This window comes from Penicillium cinerascens, assembly GCF_028974065.1.
Source record: "Penicillium cinerascens strain IBT 15544 chromosome Unknown scaffold_4_segment0_segment0, whole genome shotgun sequence".
Lineage (NCBI taxonomy): Eukaryota > Fungi > Ascomycota > Eurotiomycetes > Eurotiales > Aspergillaceae > Penicillium > Penicillium cinerascens.
This window is the reverse complement of record NW_026695297.1, coordinates 2,161,749-2,185,488: the sequence shown is the minus strand read 5'-3', so window position 1 is coordinate 2,185,488 and position 23,740 is coordinate 2,161,749. Positions and strand designations below refer to the sequence as shown.

Sequence of the window (23,740 nt, the reverse complement as noted above, 5' to 3'; positions counted from 1 at the left end):
TGTACCTGCAGACTAGTTCTTGTAAGCTGTTTAGCTTCGTAGCTCGGGTGCCATTGTCGATCCCCGGCGGTGAATCCTCCCTTTTTACTCCACGCCATGATACCCCCTTGTGACCCCTCCATTCTCGAGAACAATCCGCAGTTCAAACGACTCTACGAGAGCCTTACTGCGAACCTCCTGAACCCCGATGGCTCAACTCGCGCGCACAGTGCAGACCCGACCCGAGAAGCAGTTGCAGAGGTACGTCGCGGCGCGTCCAGGACCACCCGCATCATAACAATGGCCAAAGAGAGATGCCGGCTTCTAACCATTCCGATTCAACAGGACTTGAAACAATGTCAGATACGGAGCGCAAAGAAGCGGATCAAGGAGCGGACACTCAAGCAGCTGGCGTTTGGAGCGGACAGCGGGCTCCCGAACGAGGTGCGCAGCCAATGCAATGGCCATCCTGTCCGAAGAAAGGTTCTAACCCGTGTGCCCTAGTGTCATGATAATCTGGCCATCATATCGCTCTATCTCGAGACGCCACGCAGTGCAATCGACCCAGGTAGCTCGCAAGATGCCGATGGACCAACACAAGACAATGCGCTCTCTCTACTGGCCCCCGAGCTCGAAGCCTTCTACTCAAACATCCCAACCCTGATACTCCCATTCTCAAAAATTCTCTCTGCAGCCATCCATGAGCTCCGAAGCCTATCAACAACAAACGCCGAGACCAGCCCCAACACAGAACCTTTGCACGAAAAGCCGCAAAACATCTCCGCCCATTACCGCTCGACCTCAGACCATTATGCCCGTGCACGCGCCCGAGACCGACGGGTCCGAACATCAATGGCGCCTGTCCCACCCCTCGCGTCGCAGCTGGCAGACCGTATCCGGACCCTCCGCCGTGTGCAACTCTCAGATCTGCCTACCGCGCGCCGACAGATGGCTGCCACTGCAGCTGCATTGCTGGCGGTACAAACACAGGTGTTTGAGCGGGTAGTTGTGGTTCTTGAACGGGTGAAATATGGAGCCTTTGCGCGGGCGACGAAAGCCAAGGCGGAGCACTTGGCCACAGTTGCACAAGGGGTCGAGGGAAAGCTAGAGTACGTTACCCGCCATTCTGAATTTCAGGCTATGTTCTCGAAGTTGTTGCTAACGAGCCCACAGAGTCACCAAGCTCGAGATAGCATCAACTCTCTACACACCCGAAACACTGGGTGCGCTCAACCGGTACAAGCAACATATCCGCGAAACAAAGAACCGGCTGGATGAGCGACGAGAGTTAGCCATCAATGAACTAAAGCGTTACGGACACGTAGAAGTCCCTGAAACCGCGGGGGCAGATCGCGGCGGACCTGATGGAGGCACGATGACAGAGATCGCACGCCGTTACGGCTCCCTGGCAAAAGAAGTCGAGACCGTACGAATGGAAATCGCACGACTGGGCGAGTAATAAGAACAACCTTTGAAATATTGAATATGACAAGAATAATCAATCAAAATACAATTTGGGATATACTCCGCAGTCACATGACCACCCGCCAATTTTTGTCCGCCACCGAATCCGCGTAAACTTCTCAACTCCCACTCTCAACCCCTCGCCCCGAGAAAAGACACAAAATGGCAGACGAAGGCCTCAACATATACGATGAGATCGAAATCGAAGACATGACCTTCGACCCGGCCATGCAGATTTACACGTTCCCGTGCCCATGCGGCGACCGCTTCGAGATTTGCATCGATGATCTGCGCGACGGCGAGGAGATCGCTGTGTGTCCCAGCTGCAGTTTGATGATTCGCGTTATCTTTGACTTGGTATGTGCTTATATCTAAGGGCTTTAGGGTGTGTACGTTGCTAATACTTTCTTTCTGAATAGGCCGATCTTCCCAAGGCGGACAGTGATCAGAATGCGGAAGCCGTTGCTATCCAGGCGTGAATGATGAGTGTGCAGTGAAATTATATTCCTTGCCGGCTCTCAGTACTTTGCACCGGAATACCAAATTGAATTTCGACCGGAGAATATCCACCGACGACCCCGACTCTTTCTCGACGAAGACCGCGGATACCGACCACCGAGCGCCGCCTCGCTGCGATCTACTCCCAAGTAGATTCCCTTGCCACATAATGGACTCGCAGCCGATCGTGAGGGGTCTCTGTGTGTCGGTCGCGTGCTTTGCGGTGGATCACAACGTCAAATAATCCCAAGCACCACCTGGCGATCTCTCGAGCCTTGGGTTGTGCCCCTCCTCGGTTGAACCTACATGCATGGCAGTCTTACAGTTGACTCGAACTGAGACTCAACCCGGCCGGTCTGCCCCAGTGAGACGCGGAAAGCGCGAGTGTATTGCTAAGAATGACTTAACAACTATCCGCCTGGTTTTGGATGTACCTATGTCTTGAGAGAAGAGCCCAACATACCAGAGCCACCCTCATTACACTTAAATACTTAATTGTTGAAATCGGTCCATAACACATGAGTACAATCTTACTACTACATCCATATAAATCCACACTCTCACAAGTCCAATCAAAGAAAAATTTGTATACTTTAGTAAAATACATCACCGCCTCATCTCACCCCTACAGCACTTGAGGTATTTCCCCAGTGAAATGAACAACGACGTCCAAATCAGTCCAAAATCTCCGAGTAAATATCTCTCGGCAACGAAAGGGTCAACTCATTGTTCAACAAATCCGTAAGATTAGACCCATCACGCAAATAAACCCACTGCCCGTTGGCAAATTCGCGCGTGTCCTGCTTCTCATGCATACGGTCACCCTCAACGATCCAATCATACCGCTTGGGGCCGGAGATGGGCGAGCTGAGCCAGATTTGCTTGTTGGGGGGTTGTTTGTTGAGCACGTAAGTGCCGGTGGCGGGGACGGAGATGTTCAAGACGCCGGCCTGGGATAGTTAGATTCATTCATTGACAGACAGATATGAGGATTAGCATACGCTGTACTCAGCCTCGACATCGGAACCCTCCTCTTGAGCCTTCTCCAGGTGCTGGACGAGGTAGTTGAAGTAGTGCTCCGAGTACTCGTAGTACTCCTCCGGAGTCAAGGGTGTAGGCTCCGTGACATGCGACCCGGCTCCAGCAACAGGGGCCTGGGGATTCGGGGGCTTGGGGTCTTCTGAGTCCGGCTGGATGCCCTTTGCGGAGGCCGGGGAAGAGAAGAATGAGCGAGCCGAGGTCACGGCTGCTGGGGTGGTGCGGAGGGCGGCGGGTTTGGAGATTGCTGGGCTGCGTAGAGAAGGGCGGGCGGTGTACCGCATGAGTCTGGGTGCTGTGCGGGCGAACATTGTGAATTGTGGTCGTGGTTGAGTATGCAAATGGAGGAGGAGGAGCTTGGAGCTGCGGGATGCGGAGAGGTCGAGGCTACATCATAGGGCTCACCGCCTTCCTGATTGGGGTGATCACGGCAGTTATGCTGATTGGTTGATGTTTATTCCGCTTAAGTTGTAGAGATCTTTCAAAGGTCTTGTAGGGTATTCATGATGGGAAAATGATGTAGAGAGAATAAAAAGAGGTAGAGAAGATATGATAGGACTGGTGGTTAATGCATCTTTCTGGAAATCTTTCTAACCACTAGACGCGTGCAAGTTATATTGCCTGATAACCATCTAGGTAAGGGAACATGAACGTAATACTCAAGGATCACATCTGCCTAGGTATTTGCGCGCATGGTGTTCGCGTACACCTTGTCGTAAAATTTTGCCAATGATGTAGACAAAGTCACATTTCCATGTTTGAGTGGAAACTTCCCTCCATGGGGCACTCCATATTCTACCAGGACCGTCCTTGCGGCAAATGAGGAATGGAGTAGATGAGAGACGCCGTAGATGAGCAAGTCCTGCACCTGGGTGAAGGAGAAATCAACAACAATGTCTTCACACTCTTCCACCTCGTCAGCCGAAGTCATGGATTCAGGTGTGTTCGTCGAGAGCAGTAATTTGTTCTATATTCAGGGAGACGCGCGGGCTACCAACCTCGTGGTTATTATTCAGTCAAACCCAGAGATCCATTCAAAGATGGTCGCTAAGAGGCTATCCACAAGCTCAGATTTGCTGGATGATCATCTGTTTGGGTCGCCTCGACAACGAATAAATCGAGTGTACGGTATGCATGCCTGCAGGTGTTTTGACCATCAGGAACACCGAAAGGGTTTCTCTGAAGATCACAATCGCATATGAAGAGATACAGGTGAATGGTCAATCTGCAAGCGACACCTCATCACAGTCCTTTAGGTCAGCAATGGGCAAAGATGGAGTGTGGCAACGAGATTTCTACACAACGGCTATGAATGGCTGAGCCATCGAGGCTCCATCAGCAAAGGGCCTGTATTAGTTAACCAATTTTGCATGCCGCAAGCCAATAGTCTCGAGGGATGCCTATCAAAGGCAATAGACCTGTCAAAGAACCTTTGGGAAAGAAACGTTTGCCACCACCTTGAACTCGTTGAGACATAATCAACCTTAGTAAACATGTACAGATGGGAGGATGCTTAGTTAGCATCAGCCCAATGAGTTCGCCGCTAGAAGTTATAAGTGACGAGGCCATTACTAGCCTCGAAAGGTGTGATTTTCGCCGTCCATTTCACACCTGAGCAGGTTCTCACGTTCTAGGTATAATGGACCGAGCTACGGAGATTAATGGCTGTGCCCATGGGATCGCAACATTTCCAACTACGCCATTTCGGATCTGGCCAGTATTGCTGTGCATCCGTAATCAAGTCGTACCCATCTGTCGTACTCCGTAAGGACTCGGAGGCTTGCGAGGTGGCGTGGATCCCATTCGTAACGAGGCTGGGCACTAGGGTAGTGGCGAGGTGTGTGTTGTAATTCATACTTTTAATCGATTTTTCAGGTCACAACGGCAATAGTCGGAGTAGACGACGGTGTGGCAAGCGATCGAAGAAAATTGAAGAAAGTTGAAGAAGGTGGATGATTGTTCGAGGCTCCAAACGAACGACTTCTTCACTTCGCCGCTGTCCTCCTCCGACCCCGGTTCAACAATCGTCTCAACCCGAGTATCAGGAATCGATATGACAGGTCGCAGACTTCATACCAGAAACACAGCGCGAAGATGCTCGGGCCCTGAGTCGTGGATATCGCCAAGCGGGCCAGACGCTGCGCCGAGTTCCTGAGCCAGCATCACTGGGTCGGTCAATTACGGGTTCACCAGTAGGAAGGTGGGAACTCGTCTTCCCATGCCCAATCACAATTTCCACATACAGGAACCGATGACAAACGCAAAACACGCCCTGTGTCGGTAGACGCTCGGTGGGGAGCATGCCGGATTCCCGCGGGCGCGAGTTGCCGGCGCCAGTCAGGTCCGGCAATGCTTAGCAGCCATAGCGCAGTCGTGCCGGTACCTGAACGCATGAAGAGGGGAGAGTGACGACAGCAGGGCGATCAGAAGGGGCCGGTGTTTCAGCCCCAGCGAATCCCCTTTAGCCCTTCTGGGGGCCTGCAAGGGCCAGACCAAGACCGAAGGGTCAAGGTTTAGGGTGAAACACTAGCGATCGGGAACAGATCCGATCGCCTATGACCGGCCGATGCCGTCATTGGATCTTTATGCCATGTTCCTTAACGGTTTTCACATTGTGAGAGAAGCATTTTGGAACGTCCCGTCGTCTTTTTCTACGGTTGTTTTTCTCACGTCATGTGAAATTAGACCTGTAACCTCTTGAAATTAAGAGATGTAGGTCGTCGCCATGTGATAGGTCACGGTCGACCGCTGCCCTGGATGCGTCCATGGAACTCTCGACTTTTCCCTACCTTTCTCCACTCACATCTTCATCCACGCAAGCATCGCCCACGGCTCGCGAGCCGGTCTCCACCTTAACCCTCCGGCCTCTTATTTACGCACATATTCACATGAAGCGCCGTTCACCTGTCAAGGGTCGTCCAATGATCAGCTCCTGGTGTCACCAAACCCGAGCTGCACCCTTTCTGATGCACGGTGGTCAGGCACCTTGTTTCCGATCTGTTCGGCATGTCTTTGCCTGGCGCTATCAGGCTCTGCCCGACTTAGTCCCGAACATGCACTAGGAAACCGTTGCACGCGGTCCAGGCTTCAGTGGAGTGCGAACGGATCTCTTGGCCGGGTATTGTGGAGTGCCTCGAACGGACCTCTTCTTTGATAGAAGAAAGAATTTCCTTCTCTGCAGCCCCGCTCTGTCGCTTTTAGTGCCTGAATTGTATCGAAAGCGCCTGGCCGGACAGGAGGTGCAGCCAATCAGCCCAGGCCTCGGGGCTGTCAACCCCAAGATCCACGCCCTCCTTCCCCCTGGTTCTCCTTGAATCGCGTCTGTGTTTCCATGGGTGATCAGACCCGGATGTACCACCTTTGCAGGGGCCCAATGGCTGTTGACTGTCCTGGTCCACCCGTAGAAATGATGAAGAAAGTGGCCCCGGCCAAGTGGTTGCGCCAGAACAGCGCACACTGTCGCCCGTGATAAAACCCTCCTTTCCCCTCACGTTTCTATCTTTCTTCTCTTCTTTCTTTAGCCTGCTGTGTCAGTTCTCCATTCATTCCTTGATCTCTTGATCCTTCTAGTTCCTGTGCCGCGCACGGTCTAGTGTTCCTTCATTTCAATCACATTCATTTTTCAACCGAGACAGGTTTCTCTACTTTCACTCATTTACTGTGTGAACAAGCAACAATCCAAGAAGAAACAGAAAAGCCAAAATGGTCTCATTCACTGCTCTCTTCACTTCCGGCCTTCTGGCCACCACTGCCTTCGCGGCCCCCGTGCAGGTGCAGAAGCGCTCCACTAGCAAGCGTGGCGCTGCCTATAACGACATCACCACTGTGTCTCCTCTTGCCAGCACTGGCGCTGTGTCCTGGGCCTACAACTGGGATATGTGGCTGTACGGCGTCCTGCCCTCCGGTGTCAGCTACGTCCCCATGCTTCGGAGCTCCTCGGACTTTGGCGGCTGGTTCACTGCCATTCAAACTGCCCTGTCCAGCGGCAGCGAGTACATTTTGGGCTTCAACGAGCCCGACATGACCTCGCAGGCCAACATGAGCCCTTCCGAGGCGGCCTCCTACTACAACCAGTACATCACCCCGTACTCTGGCCAGGCCAAGCTGATCTCTCCCGCCGTGACCTCTTCCACTACCCCCGGCATGGGCCTGTCCTGGTTCACCGAGTTCATGGGCTCCTGCAGCTCCTGCGGCATCACCGGTCTCGCTGTTCACTGGTACGGTAACACCGCCGAGGAGTTCGAATCCTTCGTCACCCAGGCCATCAGCACCGCCCAGCAGTACGGCCTGTCCGAGGTCTGGGTCTCCGAGTTTGCCTTGAACTCTGACGTCTCCGGCACCGGCGACCCCGCCACCACCGCCGCCTTCCTCAACACTGTCCTTCCCTGGTTGGACTCTCAGGATATGGTCTCGCACTACTCCTACTTCATGTGTGCTGAGAACTACCTCCTCAACGGCAACACCCTCAACGCCGCTGGTGAGGCTTACACTTCCACTTCCTCCTAAGTCTCCTAAATTGTTGACTGATGGGGATGGATATGATATATGAGATATTCGCAGGGTCGAATATAACGAGATGGGATTTTCTCTATCTATAAGAGGCGCATGGTTCAGAACTGTTGTTTCGGGTTCACGGCACTTTGTTGGTTCTCATCTGCGTTTATTCTGAATTTCCGTGTTCATATTCTTAGGAGTTACAGATATCATAAAAAGCTTTCTTCCCGATTTTTTACTCGAGTAAACCCAGTAATTTCAGTACGTTCACAGTGAACTACAGTGTGCCTGAACCTGAACTTATCCAATTATCAAGAACTTTAACCGAAGCAATCTATACCTAATCCCACTACCACCAACAGACTCCAAACTCACACAAAGACCCAAATGAAAAACCCTCAGTGGCAACAACCTCTCGCCTCTCGCCTCGCCTTAGGGCGCGTATGGGGTACACGTTCCCTCGCCCCATTCGCCTCGAGCGCCACTTCATTTCCTTCACCCACTTCATCCACCACGCCACCTCTGATTAGCCAGGCTTATACTATGGGTCAGCGACCCGCCAAGACAGCAAATATTTCGGTGCCAAGAGCACTAGGATTCTAGACGGATCTATGAGGGTCGACGGGGAACTACGGGTCTTGGTGCAGGCTTGGCGATAGGTTGGCGATGGGTTGGCGAGGACGTTGGAGGGCGTGGTTCGTGGGAGGAGGGTGGAGAGACCCGGTGAGGCGGACATGTCCCAGGTGAATGGAATAGGCTGTTCGATTAGCAATAATATGGATCCTGAGAGGGTCTTTGGTGCTCGTATAGAGGGTGGGACTCATAACAGTGGACCCACTGTTCTCAGGATCGAAAACCTAAATGCTTGGCATGTTCACTGTTCTGATGTCCCTTTGTTAGCGCCGTTGTTATCTGAGCCTTCTTGTACTTATTCTACCTCTAAATTCAATAATCAAATGCTTGTGGATTCTGCCATATTCTCTTCTTATCCTCGATGCCGTCAACCAAGGCACGTATGTCCCACGTTTCAACGATGACGATATGGAGTTTGTGCTTTAGGACACCAGCCATCCAGAGCGAGAAAATGGAGGCTACACCCCTGAATACCAACTTCGAGTAGCTTGGCTGTATCTACTTGACCTTGGTTAGTGGTTGGTGAAGAGCATTAGGAATGACGCTCGGAAGGGCTCTTGTTGGGTCGACTCGCTTAGCTGCTAGACGCGGTTCTATTAGATCCTCTTTAGCCATGCAGGAATATAGTAATTCATCAATTGGTCCAGAAAGAAAGCCAAGGACAAGAAATTGTAGTCTGACTGCATTAGTCCGAGTACATGAACCAATCATATCTAAACATTGACACACCCTCAGGAATTTATGCCCAGATCTTGGCATCAATGTTCTAGAAATATCGAAGACAATAGGCGGTGACACCGATTTCCGAAGCACTGTAATATCGCATGCCCCCCATTAGTCTATATCTTACTTACATCGAAGTCCCCGAAAACACCCTCGTTCGCTCACTGAGCCTGCGCAGCAGGGTACGGATGGGTGAGTAAGCTACCGGTAAAATGACCCTGAAAGTTCGGGAGCCATCTAATAGCGGCTCCATATCGGGACTAAAGCTCGCTTATAACTACTTATTCCCGGGCACGCCGAGTGAACTCTAACGTTCGTAAATAATTCCGAGCATTTATAGGCCGTGACCTACCCCGGATTACTTTCGTACACACACCCCATTCCTCACCTTTCGTCTCTCATTTCTTCCTATCGGGAATACTATCCTTCAACTGTTCTTGTCGCCCTTTTCTAATTCTCAGCAAAATGGCCTCCGCCATCACGATCTTTCGTCTCTTCGCGTTATCCGCTGCTTTGGGGCAGGTGACTGCTACCTTCAGTCTCAATACTTCTGGTCCTAGTTGGGACTATACAACCAAGGTCTTAGCAAACACAACGTCACAGGCCTGCAAGGACGCTTACAGCGCTAATATCAACTGCGATGAAACCCTCCTCGAGATCGTGGCGTCTATGAATCCTAACTTCAACCCGCAACCTTCGGACTTCCAGGCTATGTGCACCACGACATGCAGTGATTCATTATCCCAGTATGTCAAGAACGTCAAGGCCGCATGCGACACGGACGGCGATCTAGCCGGGGTTGCCAAGGGGAATACGTATGTTTATCAGGCTCCCGTGGCCAGCGTGGGCGAGGTTTTCCAGTACAAATACGGCCAATCCTGTGCCAAGAGCGGGTGAGTTCGGTACATGGTGGTTTGTTCAGGGTGCATATGCTTATATTTCCGCAGGTCTGATTACTGCTATTTGACCTATCCCAACAGCTCCGATTGGGCCAGAGCCGACTTCCCATGTAGCGACAAGTGTGCAGTCCAGTTCTTCCAAAACGCACATGAGCAACCCGGCTCGGCATATTTCTTTGACTACTTTGCTCTTTGTAATCAAACAACCTGGTGGGAGCATATTTTGGCCGGTGGTTGGGAGACCGTGGTTCAATGCGGCGATGGTGGAAGCGATCTAAGCTCCGTTAGCAGCGCAAGTTCGACAAAGACCGATAGCGTTGACACTTCATCTGTGACCAGCTCAATTAGCATCAAAGCGGCTATTTCTACGACTTCAACATCAACTGCAGCGATGACAACCGCCGCATCGGTTCGGTCTACCTCTAAGCCTACTTCAACTACGGCCACCAGTGGCGGTTCGAGGCTCAGAGCCCCCTTTCTTTTTTCCTATAGTCTCTGGGCATAAATGTTCACCTTACATATTTTTTCTAACTTAATATAATGCTTAAATCTTTATCTTCGTTCTCTTTAAAGATTCAAGTAAATCATCCCCCTGTCAGTACTATAAGAAGTCTGCTAGTCGGCCGGCAAAAAGGGATAGCAAGATATTTATCTACTAACCAAACAGTTGTAACACGGACTTTCTCTCGGATGGTAGGACGTATCATAAATGAGGTTGACTGTACTCCTATCGTTGGACCATTTGAAAGAAGGTAGGCACATTTACTCTTCTAGCTAGATAGGCAAGTATGACTCCCCGAAAAAAAGACACTCCTATGTATTCTCATGCCGTATTATCAATCCCATCAAACGCCTCCAGACACAAGGGTATTTCCTAAAAAGACCGACCGCCGATGCAAGTAAGGGAAACACAAAATGAAGTAAGAGACTATGGTCATGTCATCATCACGTCCTCTGCAGGCGTAGTCGCAGTAGACGGGTCGGGAGGAGCATCGGTCATTGCGTTATCTCCATCCAAGTCGCTGCCAGTAGAGACACCGTTTTGGATAGGTTCAGCGCAAGACCCGGAAACAGGGGGCGGACTGTCTTGGCCCTGACCTTCGAAGACCTCCTCCCACACTCGGACTGTTTTGTCCAAGCCGCAGCTGACGAGCAGGCGCTTGCCGTTCAGCTTGCCGGAGTGGACACCAAGGACGGCATCGGTGTGTCCCTCGATGCGCTGGAGGATGTCCTTGCTCACAAGATCCCAGCAGAGAATGGCACCGTCTTCGCTGCCACTGACGGCAAAGCACAGAGGCGGCGAGTACTTCACATCTGGCGAACCGTAGAACCCGAAGCATCCAGACAGACTGTACTTTTTGTTGACATGGCCTTGGAAAGTTTTGACGACGCGACTCTCCACATAATTCCACATACGCACGCAACCGTCGAGTGTCCACGCCAGAATGTACTTACCATTCGGCGAGAACTTGACGCAGGTAGCGGGTGGATTATCTTCGTGTACCAGTGTCCGCAGGCACTGGCCACTGTGGGTATCCCAGACACGGACCAGGCCGTCCAGCGCACACGAGACGATCAGGGTGCCGTCATGTACGACATCAATACCAGCAACGGGGTCGGAGTGGGCGGGGAGAGAGCGCATGACGCGCGCTCGGCGCACATCCCACAGGAAGACGGCTTCATCGTAGGAGCCGCTGACGAGAATGTTGCCCTTGGGAGCGAATGCGATTTGATACACGTAGTTGTGGTGGCCGACGAAGGGTTTTGTATGAGCTCGGCCCTGCATTGTCAAGTTAGTAGCAAGTCCTGTGAGACGCAAGTGAGGGCATCCCATACGGTAGTCACATTCCAGAAACGGATTGTCTTGTCGTCGGAGCCGGACGCAATCCATTGACCGTCAGGACTCCAAGCGAGCGTGGAGATACCTGCCAGGTGGCCCTCAAAGGTGTAGATAAGTCGGCCCGTCAATGTATCCCAGACCTTGATGGCCGCATCGGCGCCTATAAACAAGACCAATTAGTGGTATTCTCTTGACGACCCGAAAGGCAAAGCAACATACCGGCACTAGCTATCATAGAGCAGCACGGAGAGAACTGTACCGCAGACACGCCGCGCAAGTGACCCCGTAGGACAAACTTCTCTCTGTAGTTCAATTGCTCAGGCTTCGGAGGCGGGCCTTCAGCAAGAGGCGCGGGGGTATTGGAGCGGTCCGACATGGCATCGAGAGTTCCTGCATGATTCCCATCCTCATTGCTCATCCGATCATCTCCCAGACTATCCGACTCGTCCTGTGACCTTGCTTCGCGGCTACTCAGGTCCCCGCGGCGATTGATAGGCGAGGGACTGCGACGGTTGCGGGAGCTGCGCCAGTATTCGTCAGCATCGACAGCCAGTTCATCTGGGCTTGCAGACTCGTTGTAACGGCGTTCTTTTGCACTGGGGCGCTGCGGCGTGAAATTCTTCTGGATGTTCCAGCTGGTTCGCCGGCGCTCGGCTTCGTCATGTTCGGAGCCCGCAGCTAGTTCGTCGGATGAGGACTCGACTGGTGACTGGGAGCGAGGATCTCGCCTGCGGGTTTTGGGGTGCGCATTGTCCATGAGGAGCTGAGGCGAAAAGGACAATTGCGAACGCGCCGACTGTCTCGCGCGAAAAAGAAAAGCAGGCGCGTCCGAAGGCGGTGAGCCGCTGCACATTTACATCACCGTTGAATGATCGACGTTCTGTCAACTTGCACTTGCATCCTCGGCCCAATGGCCTCCTCCATTCCCAGTGAAGCTCCGAATGACATTCGGATCTTGACTCTCAATTGCTGGGGTCTGAAGTATCTCGCTAAATACCGCCATGAGCGTCTCTCCGAGATTGGGAGGCAGCTGGCTCTCGCTAGTCCGCCGCCAGAGATAGTTGGCCTTCAGGAGTGCTGGACACAACAAGACTACGAGAGCATTCACGCTCAGACACAACACATCCTGCCATATGGGAAGTTCTACTTTGGGGGTATCTTTGGTGCGGGCTTGGCGATTTTGTCACGATGGCCCATCGAGGAGAGCAGCATGTACGCCTACACGCTGAATGGCCGGCCAACAGCTTTCTTCCGTGGAGACTGGTTCGTGGGAAAAGGCGTGGCCTGTGCAAGAGTCAGATTTGGTCCCGGCGTATCTGACGTGGCCGAGGTATTCTGTACACACTTGCATGCTCCGTACGAGCGTGAGCCGAACGATTCATACCTTTGTCACCGCACCGCGCAGGCCTGGGAGATCTCCAAGCTGATGCGCGGTGCTGCCGAGCGTGGACACTTGGTTATCGGACTGGGTGATTTCAATATGCTGCCGTCATCTTTTGCCCACCGACTCATCTCCGCTCAAAGTCCAGTCCGCGATGTCTGGCGCGAGCTGCATCCAGACTCATCCGTTGGTGCCGCTATCGATGCCGTCGAACGTGCCAGGAACCGGCCCATCCCAACCGCTGAATTCAACCTGATCGAGAACGGCGCCACTTGTGACGGCGCGTACAACACCTGGCGCTGGTCCAAGGCCCTTCGCAAACGCCTCGACAAGGGCGAAGACATCAGCATCGATAAGGACGGCGCTGACCCCCGCGCCAAACGCCTTGACTATATCTTCGTCGGCGACGGTGGCTATCCTCCTGAGTTCCCCACGCCGCGCTGGTCAGTCAAAACCGCCCAAGTCAGCATGACCCAGCGTCACCCAACCCTCCGCTGCTCCCTGAGCGACCACTTCGCCGTTGAAGCACTCATTACTCGAGCATCCACAGCCCCGGCTTCTACATCCTCGAACAATGACCCTGTCCCTGAGTCACCGAGCTCTCCATCCCTGCACAAAACAACCTCAACCCAAGTCTCCCCCAACGCCGCCCTCTCCCCTGAAACATACGACCACATTATCGACATGATCCACAAATACGTGCGTCGAGAACGCTCACAGCGCCGCTGGCGCCTTGCCCATTTCCTCGTCTCTATCGCCGTCTCTATTGGATGCATGGTCGGCGTGTGGTGGATCGGCAGCCGTACCTACATCGGCTTCATCCTGATCTTGGTCAGCACGCTGAACTTCGCAGCTGGAATCCTGGATGGTCTCATCGGCGGACTGTTTGTATCAAGTGAGCTGCGTGCGTTGAAGGAGTTTGAGTGGGAGGTGAGGAATGCTCGGGGTTTGGTCCTTGCTGCGGAGCGTGGTACTGCTGGTTCTAGTGCTGTCTCTGAGGTTACCAGGACCGATTAATTGTACATGGTATGTCATTAGTCTTTTGACGACCCAAGTAATACATAATTTCAATGACGATTCAAATCCTCTACGACTACGAGTTTACCATGGAAACTGGTCATATCAGTCGCACTTCGTGCGAAACGAGTGTGGAGTGCAATTTCATAAAGCGATAGCAAGCTAGCAACCTCCATCAAACCCAAGTCCAGTCAGCGTATCTGAGTCATAGCAAAAGCGAACCGAATTTACTCGGCACACTCGCGCTTGCGCTCATCAAAGACCGCCAGAGCCTCCTCGGCAGCCTTAACACCGGACATAACCATAGCACCGAAAGTAGGGCCCATACGGTTAAAGCCATCAATCTCAGAAAGCTCCATACCACCGATAATAAGACCCTTGGTGACCTCACGGGTGTTCTTAACGATAGCATCCTCAGCAGCGTTCATGTCAAGGCCACGCATACCACCGAGCTTCTCGATGGTGTTCATGGAGACGAGACGCTTAGCGCAGAACGCACCGAAGGGACCGTCGTGGCCGGTGGTCGAGACGATGACCGGGGCGTTGATGGTGTTGGGGTCCATGCAGGAGTGGTCGTCGTGGTGCAGGGTCACCAGGGTCCAGTTAACGACGACTCCGGCAAGGCGGACGCTGTCACCTTCGCGGCGGGTGATCAGGTCCTCAACGCAGGTGGCGTTGAAGAGCTTGACGTTGGGGAAGGCCAGGACGCGAGACAGCAGGGTCGAGGTGAAGAGGGCGGCGTGCTTGACAACAATGAAGTTGGGGTTGTTGGGCTCTTCCTCGTAGGGGACGCCGAGCTCGTTCAGGAAGGCGTCTGCGGGGCGGCGCAGAACCATGGCGGAGAAGAGCTGGCCTCCGAGCCAGGCACCACCACCTGTGTAGTCGTTAGTACGTTTGCTAGAGGTTAAATGCCTGGAGAGACTAACCAGGAGACACGGAAGCCTCCAGAATGGCAATCTTCAGGTCAGGGCGAGCCTTGGCCAGCACATACGCAGTGCTCAGACCGCAGGAACCAGCACCGACGATGACAATATCGCTCTCGGCGTAGTTGTCAAGGTCCTGGAAGTAGCGGCGAGTCATGGCACGGGAGACCTGGCTCTCGCGGATAGGGGCGAACTTGAACTCATCCCACTTGCCACCGAACTGTTCAAGGAGCTTGCTCTCGCCCTGACCGGTCAAGGTGGTGGAGACAGTCTCGGGGACAGTCACCTTACCCTTGATGCCGGTGGGGGCAGCAGAGGCAGACTCGAAGATAGCAGCGGGAGGAGACATTGTGGGCTTGGGATCAAGTCAAGTTGACTTCAAATGTGGTCAGTTTGCTTTGCCAAAAGAAAAGGGGGAAGGCATGATCCTTTCGCTGGTATTATCCAGATATCAAGTTATGACCGTATAATCTCAGAACGAACCCACGGCCGCCAACACCTCTCAAAGAGAAGTGTCGACGACGTAGGAACGAACACCGGTCCACGCACAGAGGTTACCTGAGATACCTTGATCCCTAAGAGATAATTTGCCCAACCAAAGAGACTCCATCATGGCTTCCCGCAGGAATGGGCGGAATGTACTTGAACCGAAAAGGTCTGCAGGGAATGGTTAGCTTTAGAAGAAACAGCCAGGGCAAGATAGTTACTGATGAAGCTGATTGATGGAATCTTTGGAGTTGTGAAAGATGATGAAGAGAGAAGGAAAAGTCGAGGCGAAGTGAGGGGCAGCTCAACCTTATATGGGTTTGACCCCACCATCTCTCTCGGTGCTGTCATCGCACTCCGAATCTCCCCGGCCGGTGAACAGAGAGGGGAATCCTGGTCAGAACTGCAGAATGCATGTCTGATTCGTTTAGGGCTTTAGGTTTCCCTTCCCCACCAATTGGGGCTTGAATGTGGGATGGATGACCTGTTTTCGAGATAGATGAGGTAGTCCATCAGAGCAGCAATACAAGACCAATTAATCTCAATTGAGCTGGACTGAGCCCATGGGTGGTATCTCTTATTGGTACTCCAACCCCCTAATACTACATGCAATTACCTAATGCCCACCAATTTCGCTCGAGTTGGGCTCCGTAGATGCCACAAGACTGGCGGAATCCACCTCCGGGGCCCCGTCCTCCGAACCCTTTCCGTAATGGAACATTGACTGTTCCTTCTCTACACGCCGCAGTTTTGAAGATGCACACATTTATGGGAATATTCGTGACTATTCGTATTCATGACTATTCATATTCGTTACCATCCATATCATTTTTCAGACGAGCTCCCGGGCTTCGTGAAGATTCTGACATCATATGAAGTCATCACGGCAGGGAGCTAAGAAGGGGGGTGTGTGTGGAGACGCAGACAACACGGAAAATGGTCAAGTTGCCCACAGATATTTCTGTTTCACAACACATAGCGGAAACTGGCACCGTAATTGTCCTCCGCTACCGGAGTATCACCCTTGACCGTTTCGACCTTGACCTTTGGCCCATACTTCTTGTCAAGGCGGTGGTTTTCCCACACCAACAGGAAGCGCAGACCCAAGGCAAGCAGCGTCGTGAAGAACATGAACGCCGCACAGATCGACATGCCCTTAATAAACCTTGGAGCTTGTTTGTCGGGGAAGACATTAGTGCCCAGGAAGGGACCGCACTGGCCGACGATGTTGAGCAGGATGATGCCTCCACCACGGCGGGTATCAGAGCCCTGGTTGTCTATGTAAAAGGTAAACGTAAGCAACTGGTCGCATCTGTGATTCGCATCCGCGATTGCAGAGATGACTCACTCAGAACCCACGGCAAAATATTGGCGATCGACGGAAAAACTCCACAGGCGGCCAAGAATACTCCGAAGTAACGCAAACCCACCGAGTTGCAGGTGGCACACAAAACATACCCCACACCGCCGATCGCTGATAGTCCAGCAACCATGAGCCCTCGCTGTTGGATTCGATCCGCCACCCAAGTTGTTGCGATGGTTGCTAGGAAGGAAGCGAAGAAGGGAGGCGCGGTGAGGCCTTGAGCGTTAATGGCCGTAAAACCCATCTCCTTGAGAATGGTCGGGAGGAAGACGGGTAGCGAGGAGAAGCTGACATTGCAGCTAAAGTACATCAACTGAACGAGAATTAACAATCGTCAAAGAAGCAATAGAGGGGACACTCACAGCCGTGAACCATGCTTTGGCATCTAAGACTGTCGCAGCCAATTCCTTCCACTGGATTTTATTCTCGCGTTCAGCATCTCCAGCCTGTTGAAGTCCACGGGCTCGGGTGATCTCCTTCTCTTCTTCAGTGAGGAATTTCGCCGCTGTGGGCGAGTCCGGCACGAAGAACCAGGCCAAAAGCGCAGCGACAATTACTGGCAGACCTTCAACGAGGAACAAGAGACGCCAATTGGCGATAGCGGCATGGCCCGAAGTGATACCGTAGGCTAGGGCACCGGCAAAGGTATTCGCCAGCGGGGCAGCTGACAAGAACAGACCGCACCGGAGACCGAGCTCGTGCCGGCGATAGAAAAAGGAGAGCAGATAGGGCACACCGGGACCAAAGCCGGCCTCGAAAGCACCCATAAGAAACCGAAGTGCCATCATGCCCTGCCAATTTTTCGTCGCTGCTTGGCATGTCGACACCAAACCCCTACAATCATGTAGCGTGTCAGTGATTCCGATTCCGGGTGATCATCCTTCCCACGTGGAATGCGCATACCAGGAGAACACGACAAAAGCAGCCCATTGGTGCGGCTTGACGATCTTCCACATGAGTGCTTGGAATTCAAATACCGTGTATGAGATGTAGAAGATCGTCAGGAGCCAAGCATAGCTTCGGTCGTCGAGAGAAAGGTCTTCCATCATGCCGGCAATTTTGGCATTGCTATGCTTCGGTTAGTTATGTTTCCGGCGAATTTGTCGGGGAGAACGGACCCGATGTTACTTCGGTCGAGGAAAGCGAGTAGATCTGCCGCGCAATTTCAGTTAGATGTATGATCATCTTAGGAGCACTGAAGAGGGAGGATATGCATACAGAAAAAGGCCATCAGTGTCGGGAGATGCAGGTCTAGCTTCTTCAAAACGCGGCGCTCCAGCTCCGGGTCGATTGCGGCGGCCGTAACAATGGATGGTTGAGTAGGTCCCTCATCGTGGGAGGGGATCTTTTTCTCGACATCCGGATCAGGCGGCGCGCACTGGATCTCGTCGTCGGACGGCTCACTCTTGCCGAAGAAACCCATGGCTGCAAGTATAGCTCAGGGTATAAGGGAAGGAAGCGTAAAAGCGAGCAACTCGGAGTTTCACCGGGACCTGGGGATGCCCACACTTTATACGGGGGCCAAAAAAGACTTCGGCACAGTAGTACTTTGACAAGCCACCCTGCTCGGCTGATTTTGGGTGTGTTCCATGCAGCATGATTGGTGATCAAGGAGCAGGAAGCCCCCACACGAAGCCCAAACCGGAGCGGCGCTGAACCGCCGAGGGGCCCCTCCCGCGGGGGACCCAATTGACTGGGTTCGTGAGGGCGTGCGAAAGCTTGAGTGGAGCCCCCCCGGACCCTCTCCGCAAGGCCCCTTGAGGTTTCCGCCACGCGAAAGCCTCTGGTGATCTCTATTTTGGGGTAGAGTTTACGTGTTCAATTGGTGCGGTCGCAACGTGCAATACGCAGATCGCCGCCCCCGCGTCAAATTACCCTGGGGTCGACCACGGTTCGTGGCGGATCGTTAAGAGACAGAGCGTGTCGTTGTAACGAGACATAACCGAATCAGGGCAAGTCCATTTGGCCCAACTTCAGTGACTCCGAAAGTCTTCCAGGAAGCATATGTGTTGGTGTTGGAGGATTAGCAACTGCCAAGCACCCGCAATGTGAGTGCATTCGACTATCATCTGTCGCATTGCCTCAGTGCAACATTTCATTTTCCTCTTTCGTACAGTAGTGTAGGTGTGTACTTCAAACATGGTGGGAGAGTAGCATCCGAGACCATAATCTCTCACTCGGGCTGTGGATCAGTGGGCGACACCACTCCCCTGCCACCATCTAGACCCGGAGGTGGACCGTGGCATCAAGGGCCCTCAGATGGGCAAGGGGTTTTGGATTGGCAAGGTCTGCTGGGTTTGCGGAAAATGCCATGCTTCTTTCTGTTATTGCAATAGGCAGGGAGGTCGACGTTGGGCGCTGCGAGTGTAGTCACCAAGAATACGCACGGAGGGCGGCGGGATGAAATACTTCTTCATGTCCCTGCTGTATGCTGATCAATGTAAATTTAGGCGAAGGATTAAACTTTCCAGGTCTATTTCAAAGAAAGATTTAAACCTTTGAAACGAAGGATTCCAAAACAAATAGTTTCTAACCCGAGGGAAGTTGGTTTGCGTAGCAAGTTAGAACCCATCTTCCAGAAGCCGTTCTGCGTACCATTCTGAATGACTTGTTGGGCTCATTTTGAATATCCTTGTGTAAGCAAAGCTTTAATGAACTCTACTACGAACCAAATAGAGCAATCACCGTGTAAAAATTGTCTTGGCCATTTCCTGTATTGATGCCTCAGGTGTCTTGCGTTACTGGCGACTATCGCCTACCGCATCAAAAATCTCCCGCGTCGCGTTGCCAGGAGCTCCATCGCCCTCACCAACCAGATCTGCGCCCGCCGTCTCCCCATCGGATACATCCCCGTTGACCATTGCAAACATCCGAAAGGCCTCCCGCGACTCAATTGCACTAATTTGATTCCCGCAAACGGGCGTGGCCAAGATGGATGACCCGGCAACCCGTATCCCGGGGCAGCTGGTAGGACTACCCCAATGCCGTTCGGCACGGCCTGCGCGCCCTTCGTGTGGTAATGCACTCTGTAATTGAAAGCTGACCTTGTCGCAATGGATATAGCTCCCGCACATGCACCTTCTCTCGCGTCATGCCTACCCGAACATGCATATGATGCCGACTGAGACCGCCGTCGAGTACCTGACCAGCGCACCCCGGGTCTGCCGCTCACAACCAATGCATTGGACCTTCTTGGATGGCCCAGCCGATGGCACTGTGATGCTCACATGGCAGCCGCTTGCGCAATTGGGCAACAACTTCGCCAGCGATGGTTATATCTGGGCAGATGTTGAGCAGGCATTCAATTTCGAAGCCAGAGGCTACGTATGTCTCCTGGTCCCATGCCGCATGGGACGTTCCTTGAATACAACATAACGCTGACATATGTTGATACAGACTATTGAAATGCACCTTCACCGCAGCGGCTACCTTCCCGGAAAGGAAAACGTTGCTACTCACTGCCGCAAGCGTTATCGCATTGTCTCTTCTAAAGTCCCCAACGCCCCTCAGCCTGATCCCTCACTGTGGATCGTTCACTATTCGAAAGCCCCTCCAGCCGACCACGTCCCAGTAGCACGCATTCCCGTCTCCCCGCAAGTACAGGCCTCGATTGCCCAGCGCCGCTTCTTGCAAAGTCAGGGCCAGCTTGCTCGCAAGGAATTTATGCTTCACGACCGGAACAACTGGCCAACCATCAACTTCCCGCCCCAGATGGGACCCCAGGGCTTTGTCCAGCCCCAAGCAGCTTACCAGAATGCCGCTGCTGCGGGACGACCCGGTTTCTACCCACCCCAAGGCCACCCTGGGGCTGTTCCACCCGGTGCTGCCCAGGCTAAGATGGCACGCCCTCACCGCGCCTCATCGGCAGCGATAACAGCCGCAGCGGCCGACTTTGCTCTGGAGGATGAGGATGTCTCGACTGGCGACCAGATCGACCTGTTGACCCCACGTGAAGTCAGCAAGATGCGATACGTGCAGCACCACGAGTGGATGGAGGAGATTTTTGCGTCGCCGTATGCCATTTCACAGATCACACCAGTCTCTCTGGGCCTTGGCCGGAAGGGTGAACTGGAGTCATTGACAGCAGGTTTCTTCGATGCGCCTTCCGGAAACTCCGTGAGCGCCGAAGGCCAGGAGGCAGGCGATGCTCCAGAGGCCACCAAGATGGAACCCGCCAAAGCTGAGGAGTTTGCTGATCGAGTTGCCAAGAAGGTCGCCGACATGACCGCCGAGATTGAGAAGTTGAAGAAGCAGCACGCTCGCCGTATGGAGCGATTCAACCGCAGCTCCCTCTTCAAGGACTCGGAACTGCGTCTCCGGGACGCTGCTGCCGACCCGACCGAGACTGGCGCTGAGATCTGGAGATTGGAAGGCCGCATTATCATTCCCACGGAAGAGAGCGAGACCCCGCAGCAGTACGTGGAAGAGAAAGCTAAATACAAGGTTGAGGATGTGGTCCGCGACGTGGAGAGCGCCTGGAAGAAACAGATCATGCCGGAGCCCAAGGTGTCATGCGTGGAGAAGGGTGGACTCTTGGAGAAGATCGAGCCGGAACACAAGGACGAGCCCGAGTCGTTCACCAACGATATGGTCATGGATCAGGATGACTCCCATTTGTTGAACCAATTTGGCAGCCCGGGTGCTGATGCCTCTGGTGCTGCACCTGGACAAGGCATGCCCGGCACCGAGATCCCAGGTGACGTGGATATGGACCTGGGTGACCAACTTGCCGGCGGCGTCACCAACGAGAACGGCGACTGGGTGATGATCCATAACGAGAACAAGGGGGGAGCTGGAGACGTGAGTCTCGAGGGCTCCAACTTCGACTTTGACAACATCGATAGTGCTGGCGATGCATTGGCCGCCTATACCGAGCAGAACGACGGGTTAGATCTTCCCGATCTGGAAAACTCAGCGTTTGGAGATGCCTTCCACGCCTCGGACAACGAGCACTCGCACAACCCAGACGCGGATGAGATGTCCTAGGGTTTTGTTTCTTACGAAGGCGCTATCTGGTTCATTCTGCGTTTCAGCACACTGCGGGCCATGCAGTCTGCTCTGGGTGTTTTGTGTGGTTATGGAGGGTTTGGAACTGATGTCTTGTTTTTGCGTCCAATTTCTTGTGCTGTACAATAAAACCGAGAACTTGAGAGCTGTGTCTGAATAGTTCAGACCATGATATGGATATTGGCTATTTGACCATTCAGTGTTTGTAGACAGAAAGACTGCTACCGCAAGATATGGCGGAGGGATTTCCCGATCAGGGAAGCCCTAGGATCGAGATATTCTCTTTCAGGAACAAGTCTACAGCCATAGTCACGGAGAAATTCTCTGCCCGGCTCATTAGAACCAAAATGGTGGCTTAGAATCAAGAATCGAGCGACGACCGGTGATCTAGACTCCGCATCTGATATTGCCGGCACAACTGTGGAGAAGTGACGATCCGGGCCAGCGATCTAGCTTTCAATAAACTTCGCGAGCAATGAACAGATTATGCATCGTCCACTCACAGCCCACAGCACCAGAAGCTGGTCACGCACTCGACTGCAATCGGACCAGCGCCAATATTCAGCTTCCGCCCCTCCCGTCATGACGTCACGGCAGCCACCGGGACTACTTCCTCAAAGCTACGACGAGATTAGGGTTGCGTTCCATCGTCATCTACGGGAAAGCGCTATCCTGCGCCTCTTATAACGTAACTTCCTACTAGTTCCCTGTTTTGTACGCACCGGTTTCATATACCAATATACCACACCACATCCTACCTTCTATTGATTCCTCAGACCTACATCATGTATGTACCCAACGTACAGTAGTGTCATCATCCACTAACAAAGTCCACAGGAATCGCACACTCTCTATCCGCTCGCGCAAAGAGCCGCGCCACCGCTTCAGCATCAACACCTTCCGTGGCATGACCGGCCCCGAGCTGAGCCGCAAGCTGAGCCGACTGATCAAGAGCGAGAACTCAGCCATCGGCGCATATGAAGCCGCCGGCCGTGAGCGCAGTTCGATCGCTTCGCAGCTGTCCGAATGGGGCGAATCCACCGAGGACGATGCCGTCTCCGACATCTCGGACAAGCTGGGTGTGATGTTGGCGGAGATGGGCGAGCAGGAAGACATCTTTTCGCAGAACCTTGAGGATTACCGGGGCACGCTGAAGCACATTCGCAACATGGAGAGCTCGGTCCAGCCGAGCCGTGACCAGCGCCAGAAAATTACTGATGAGATCGCCAAGCTCAAGTACAAGGATCCTACCAACACGCGTCTGACCACTCTGGAGCATGAGCTGGTTCGTGCTGAGGCGCAGAATCTCGTTGCTGAGGCACAGCTGTCCAACACCGTATGTTGCTGAAGCGTTTTGTGGGTGTGGGCTTTGCTAACTTTAATAGACCCGCACAAAGCTCAAGGAGGCCTTTGACATCCACCTGTCTGCCGTGGTCGAGCGCGCCGAGAAGCAGATCATCCTCGCTAACCACGCGCGCCGCCTGCTCAACTACATTGATGACACTCCAGTGGTGCCCGGTGATGCTCGCCAAGCTTACGAGCATGAGCTGGAGGCTCGCCAGGTGCTTGAAGATGCCGAGAACGATCTACGCAACTGGCAGCCCAACCTCGATCCCGTCGTCTCCTCGGCAGACCAAGAGGTTCCCGTTCATGGCAACGGGATTTCCGAGCAAGAACCCGACGTTGTCAACACACGTGTCGATACCGAGTCCTACGCCAATGAAGAGACATCGACCCATGCAAAGAAGCAGCTGAACGAGCCCCAGACCACCATGGCGGCGGAGGATGCGGTTCCGCTCGCTAGTTAATTGTACTTTAGCTACGTTGAAATTCTTCTTGTATAATTCGTTATTGTTCGAGGTGGCACATTACCAGGAAACGCGATTGTTAGTGCAAACACGATAATACTGTGGAAATATGGAATATTATTGAGAAGTGTACCTAGGTCACTATACGTACCACATTTCCTCTGCCAGGTGTGGCTTTGCTATTCTA

General features: G+C 53.1%; 11 protein-coding genes across 11 annotated transcripts; 7 read left to right on the top strand and 4 right to left on the bottom strand.

Moving 5' to 3' along the window:
• Positions 1-96: 96 nt before the first annotated feature.
• N7498_008802 (uncharacterized protein) lies at positions 97-1,438 on the top strand (the record flags this gene model as incomplete). The annotated part of the gene is made up of 4 exons (XM_058455864.1): positions 97-240; positions 325-423; positions 484-1,088; positions 1,153-1,438. The coding sequence occupies 4 exons, from the start codon at positions 97-99 to the stop codon at positions 1,436-1,438; spliced, it is 1,134 nt and encodes a 377-aa protein (XP_058305852.1).
• A 167-nt stretch (positions 1,439-1,605) lies between these two features.
• dph3 (CSL family zinc fnger-containing protein) lies at positions 1,606-1,922 on the top strand (the record flags this gene model as incomplete). The annotated part of the gene is made up of 2 exons (XM_058455863.1): positions 1,606-1,800; positions 1,863-1,922. The coding sequence occupies 2 exons, from the start codon at positions 1,606-1,608 to the stop codon at positions 1,920-1,922; spliced, it is 255 nt and encodes an 84-aa protein (XP_058305851.1).
• Positions 1,923-2,615: 693 nt separating this feature from the next.
• On the bottom strand, positions 2,616-3,290 carry N7498_008800 (frataxin family protein; the record flags this gene model as incomplete). The annotated part of the gene is made up of 2 exons (XM_058455862.1): positions 2,616-2,891; positions 2,943-3,290. The coding sequence occupies 2 exons, from the start codon at positions 3,288-3,290 to the stop codon at positions 2,616-2,618; spliced, it is 624 nt and encodes a 207-aa protein (XP_058305850.1).
• Positions 3,291-6,681: 3,391 nt separating this feature from the next.
• N7498_008799 (glycoside hydrolase family 128 protein) lies at positions 6,682-7,485 on the top strand (the record flags this gene model as incomplete). The annotated part of the gene is made up of 1 exon (XM_058455861.1): positions 6,682-7,485. One exon carries the CDS (start codon positions 6,682-6,684, stop codon positions 7,483-7,485), a length of 804 nt encoding a protein of 267 aa, XP_058305849.1.
• Positions 7,486-9,294: 1,809 nt separating this feature from the next.
• Positions 9,295-10,154, top strand: N7498_008798 (uncharacterized protein; the record flags this gene model as incomplete). Its single annotated transcript, XM_058455860.1, has 3 exons — positions 9,295-9,722; positions 9,777-10,011; positions 10,077-10,154. The coding sequence occupies 3 exons, from the start codon at positions 9,295-9,297 to the stop codon at positions 10,152-10,154; spliced, it is 741 nt and encodes a 246-aa protein (XP_058305848.1).
• Positions 10,155-10,662: 508 nt separating this feature from the next.
• On the bottom strand, positions 10,663-12,325 carry N7498_008797 (WD40 repeat domain-containing protein; the record flags this gene model as incomplete). Its single annotated transcript, XM_058455859.1, has 3 exons — positions 10,663-11,508; positions 11,565-11,728; positions 11,788-12,325. The coding sequence occupies 3 exons, from the start codon at positions 12,323-12,325 to the stop codon at positions 10,663-10,665; spliced, it is 1,548 nt and encodes a 515-aa protein (XP_058305847.1).
• Positions 12,326-12,478: 153 nt separating this feature from the next.
• Positions 12,479-13,966, top strand: N7498_008796 (inositol phosphosphingolipid phospholipase; the record flags this gene model as incomplete). The annotated part of the gene is made up of 1 exon (XM_058455858.1): positions 12,479-13,966. The coding sequence occupies one exon, from the start codon at positions 12,479-12,481 to the stop codon at positions 13,964-13,966; it is 1,488 nt and encodes a 495-aa protein (XP_058305846.1).
• Positions 13,967-14,193: 227 nt separating this feature from the next.
• On the bottom strand, positions 14,194-15,381 carry thiA (thiamine thiazole synthase; the record flags this gene model as incomplete). Its single annotated transcript, XM_058455857.1, has 2 exons — positions 14,893-15,381; positions 14,194-14,840 (listed from the first exon to the last, which is right to left on the bottom strand). The coding sequence occupies exons 1-2, from the start codon at positions 15,236-15,238 to the stop codon at positions 14,194-14,196; spliced, it is 993 nt and encodes a 330-aa protein (XP_058305845.1). The 5' UTR covers positions 15,239-15,381.
• Positions 15,382-16,341: 960 nt separating this feature from the next.
• Positions 16,342-18,161, bottom strand: N7498_008794 (putative MFS transporter; the record flags this gene model as incomplete). Its single annotated transcript, XM_058455856.1, has 6 exons — positions 16,342-16,652; positions 16,724-17,051; positions 17,101-17,572; positions 17,642-17,806; positions 17,857-17,890; positions 17,957-18,161. The coding sequence occupies 6 exons, from the start codon at positions 18,159-18,161 to the stop codon at positions 16,342-16,344; spliced, it is 1,515 nt and encodes a 504-aa protein (XP_058305844.1).
• A 1,508-nt stretch (positions 18,162-19,669) lies between these two features.
• On the top strand, positions 19,670-21,724 carry N7498_008793 (uncharacterized protein; the record flags this gene model as incomplete). The annotated part of the gene is made up of 3 exons (XM_058455855.1): positions 19,670-19,705; positions 19,802-20,062; positions 20,135-21,724. 3 exons carry the CDS (start codon positions 19,670-19,672, stop codon positions 21,722-21,724), a joined length of 1,887 nt encoding a protein of 628 aa, XP_058305843.1.
• Positions 21,725-22,530: 806 nt separating this feature from the next.
• N7498_008792 (Eisosome component PIL1/LSP1 family protein) lies at positions 22,531-23,553 on the top strand (the record flags this gene model as incomplete). Its single annotated transcript, XM_058455854.1, has 3 exons — positions 22,531-22,550; positions 22,583-23,081; positions 23,131-23,553. The coding sequence occupies 3 exons, from the start codon at positions 22,531-22,533 to the stop codon at positions 23,551-23,553; spliced, it is 942 nt and encodes a 313-aa protein (XP_058305842.1).
• Between the last annotated feature and the right edge of the window lie 187 nt (positions 23,554-23,740).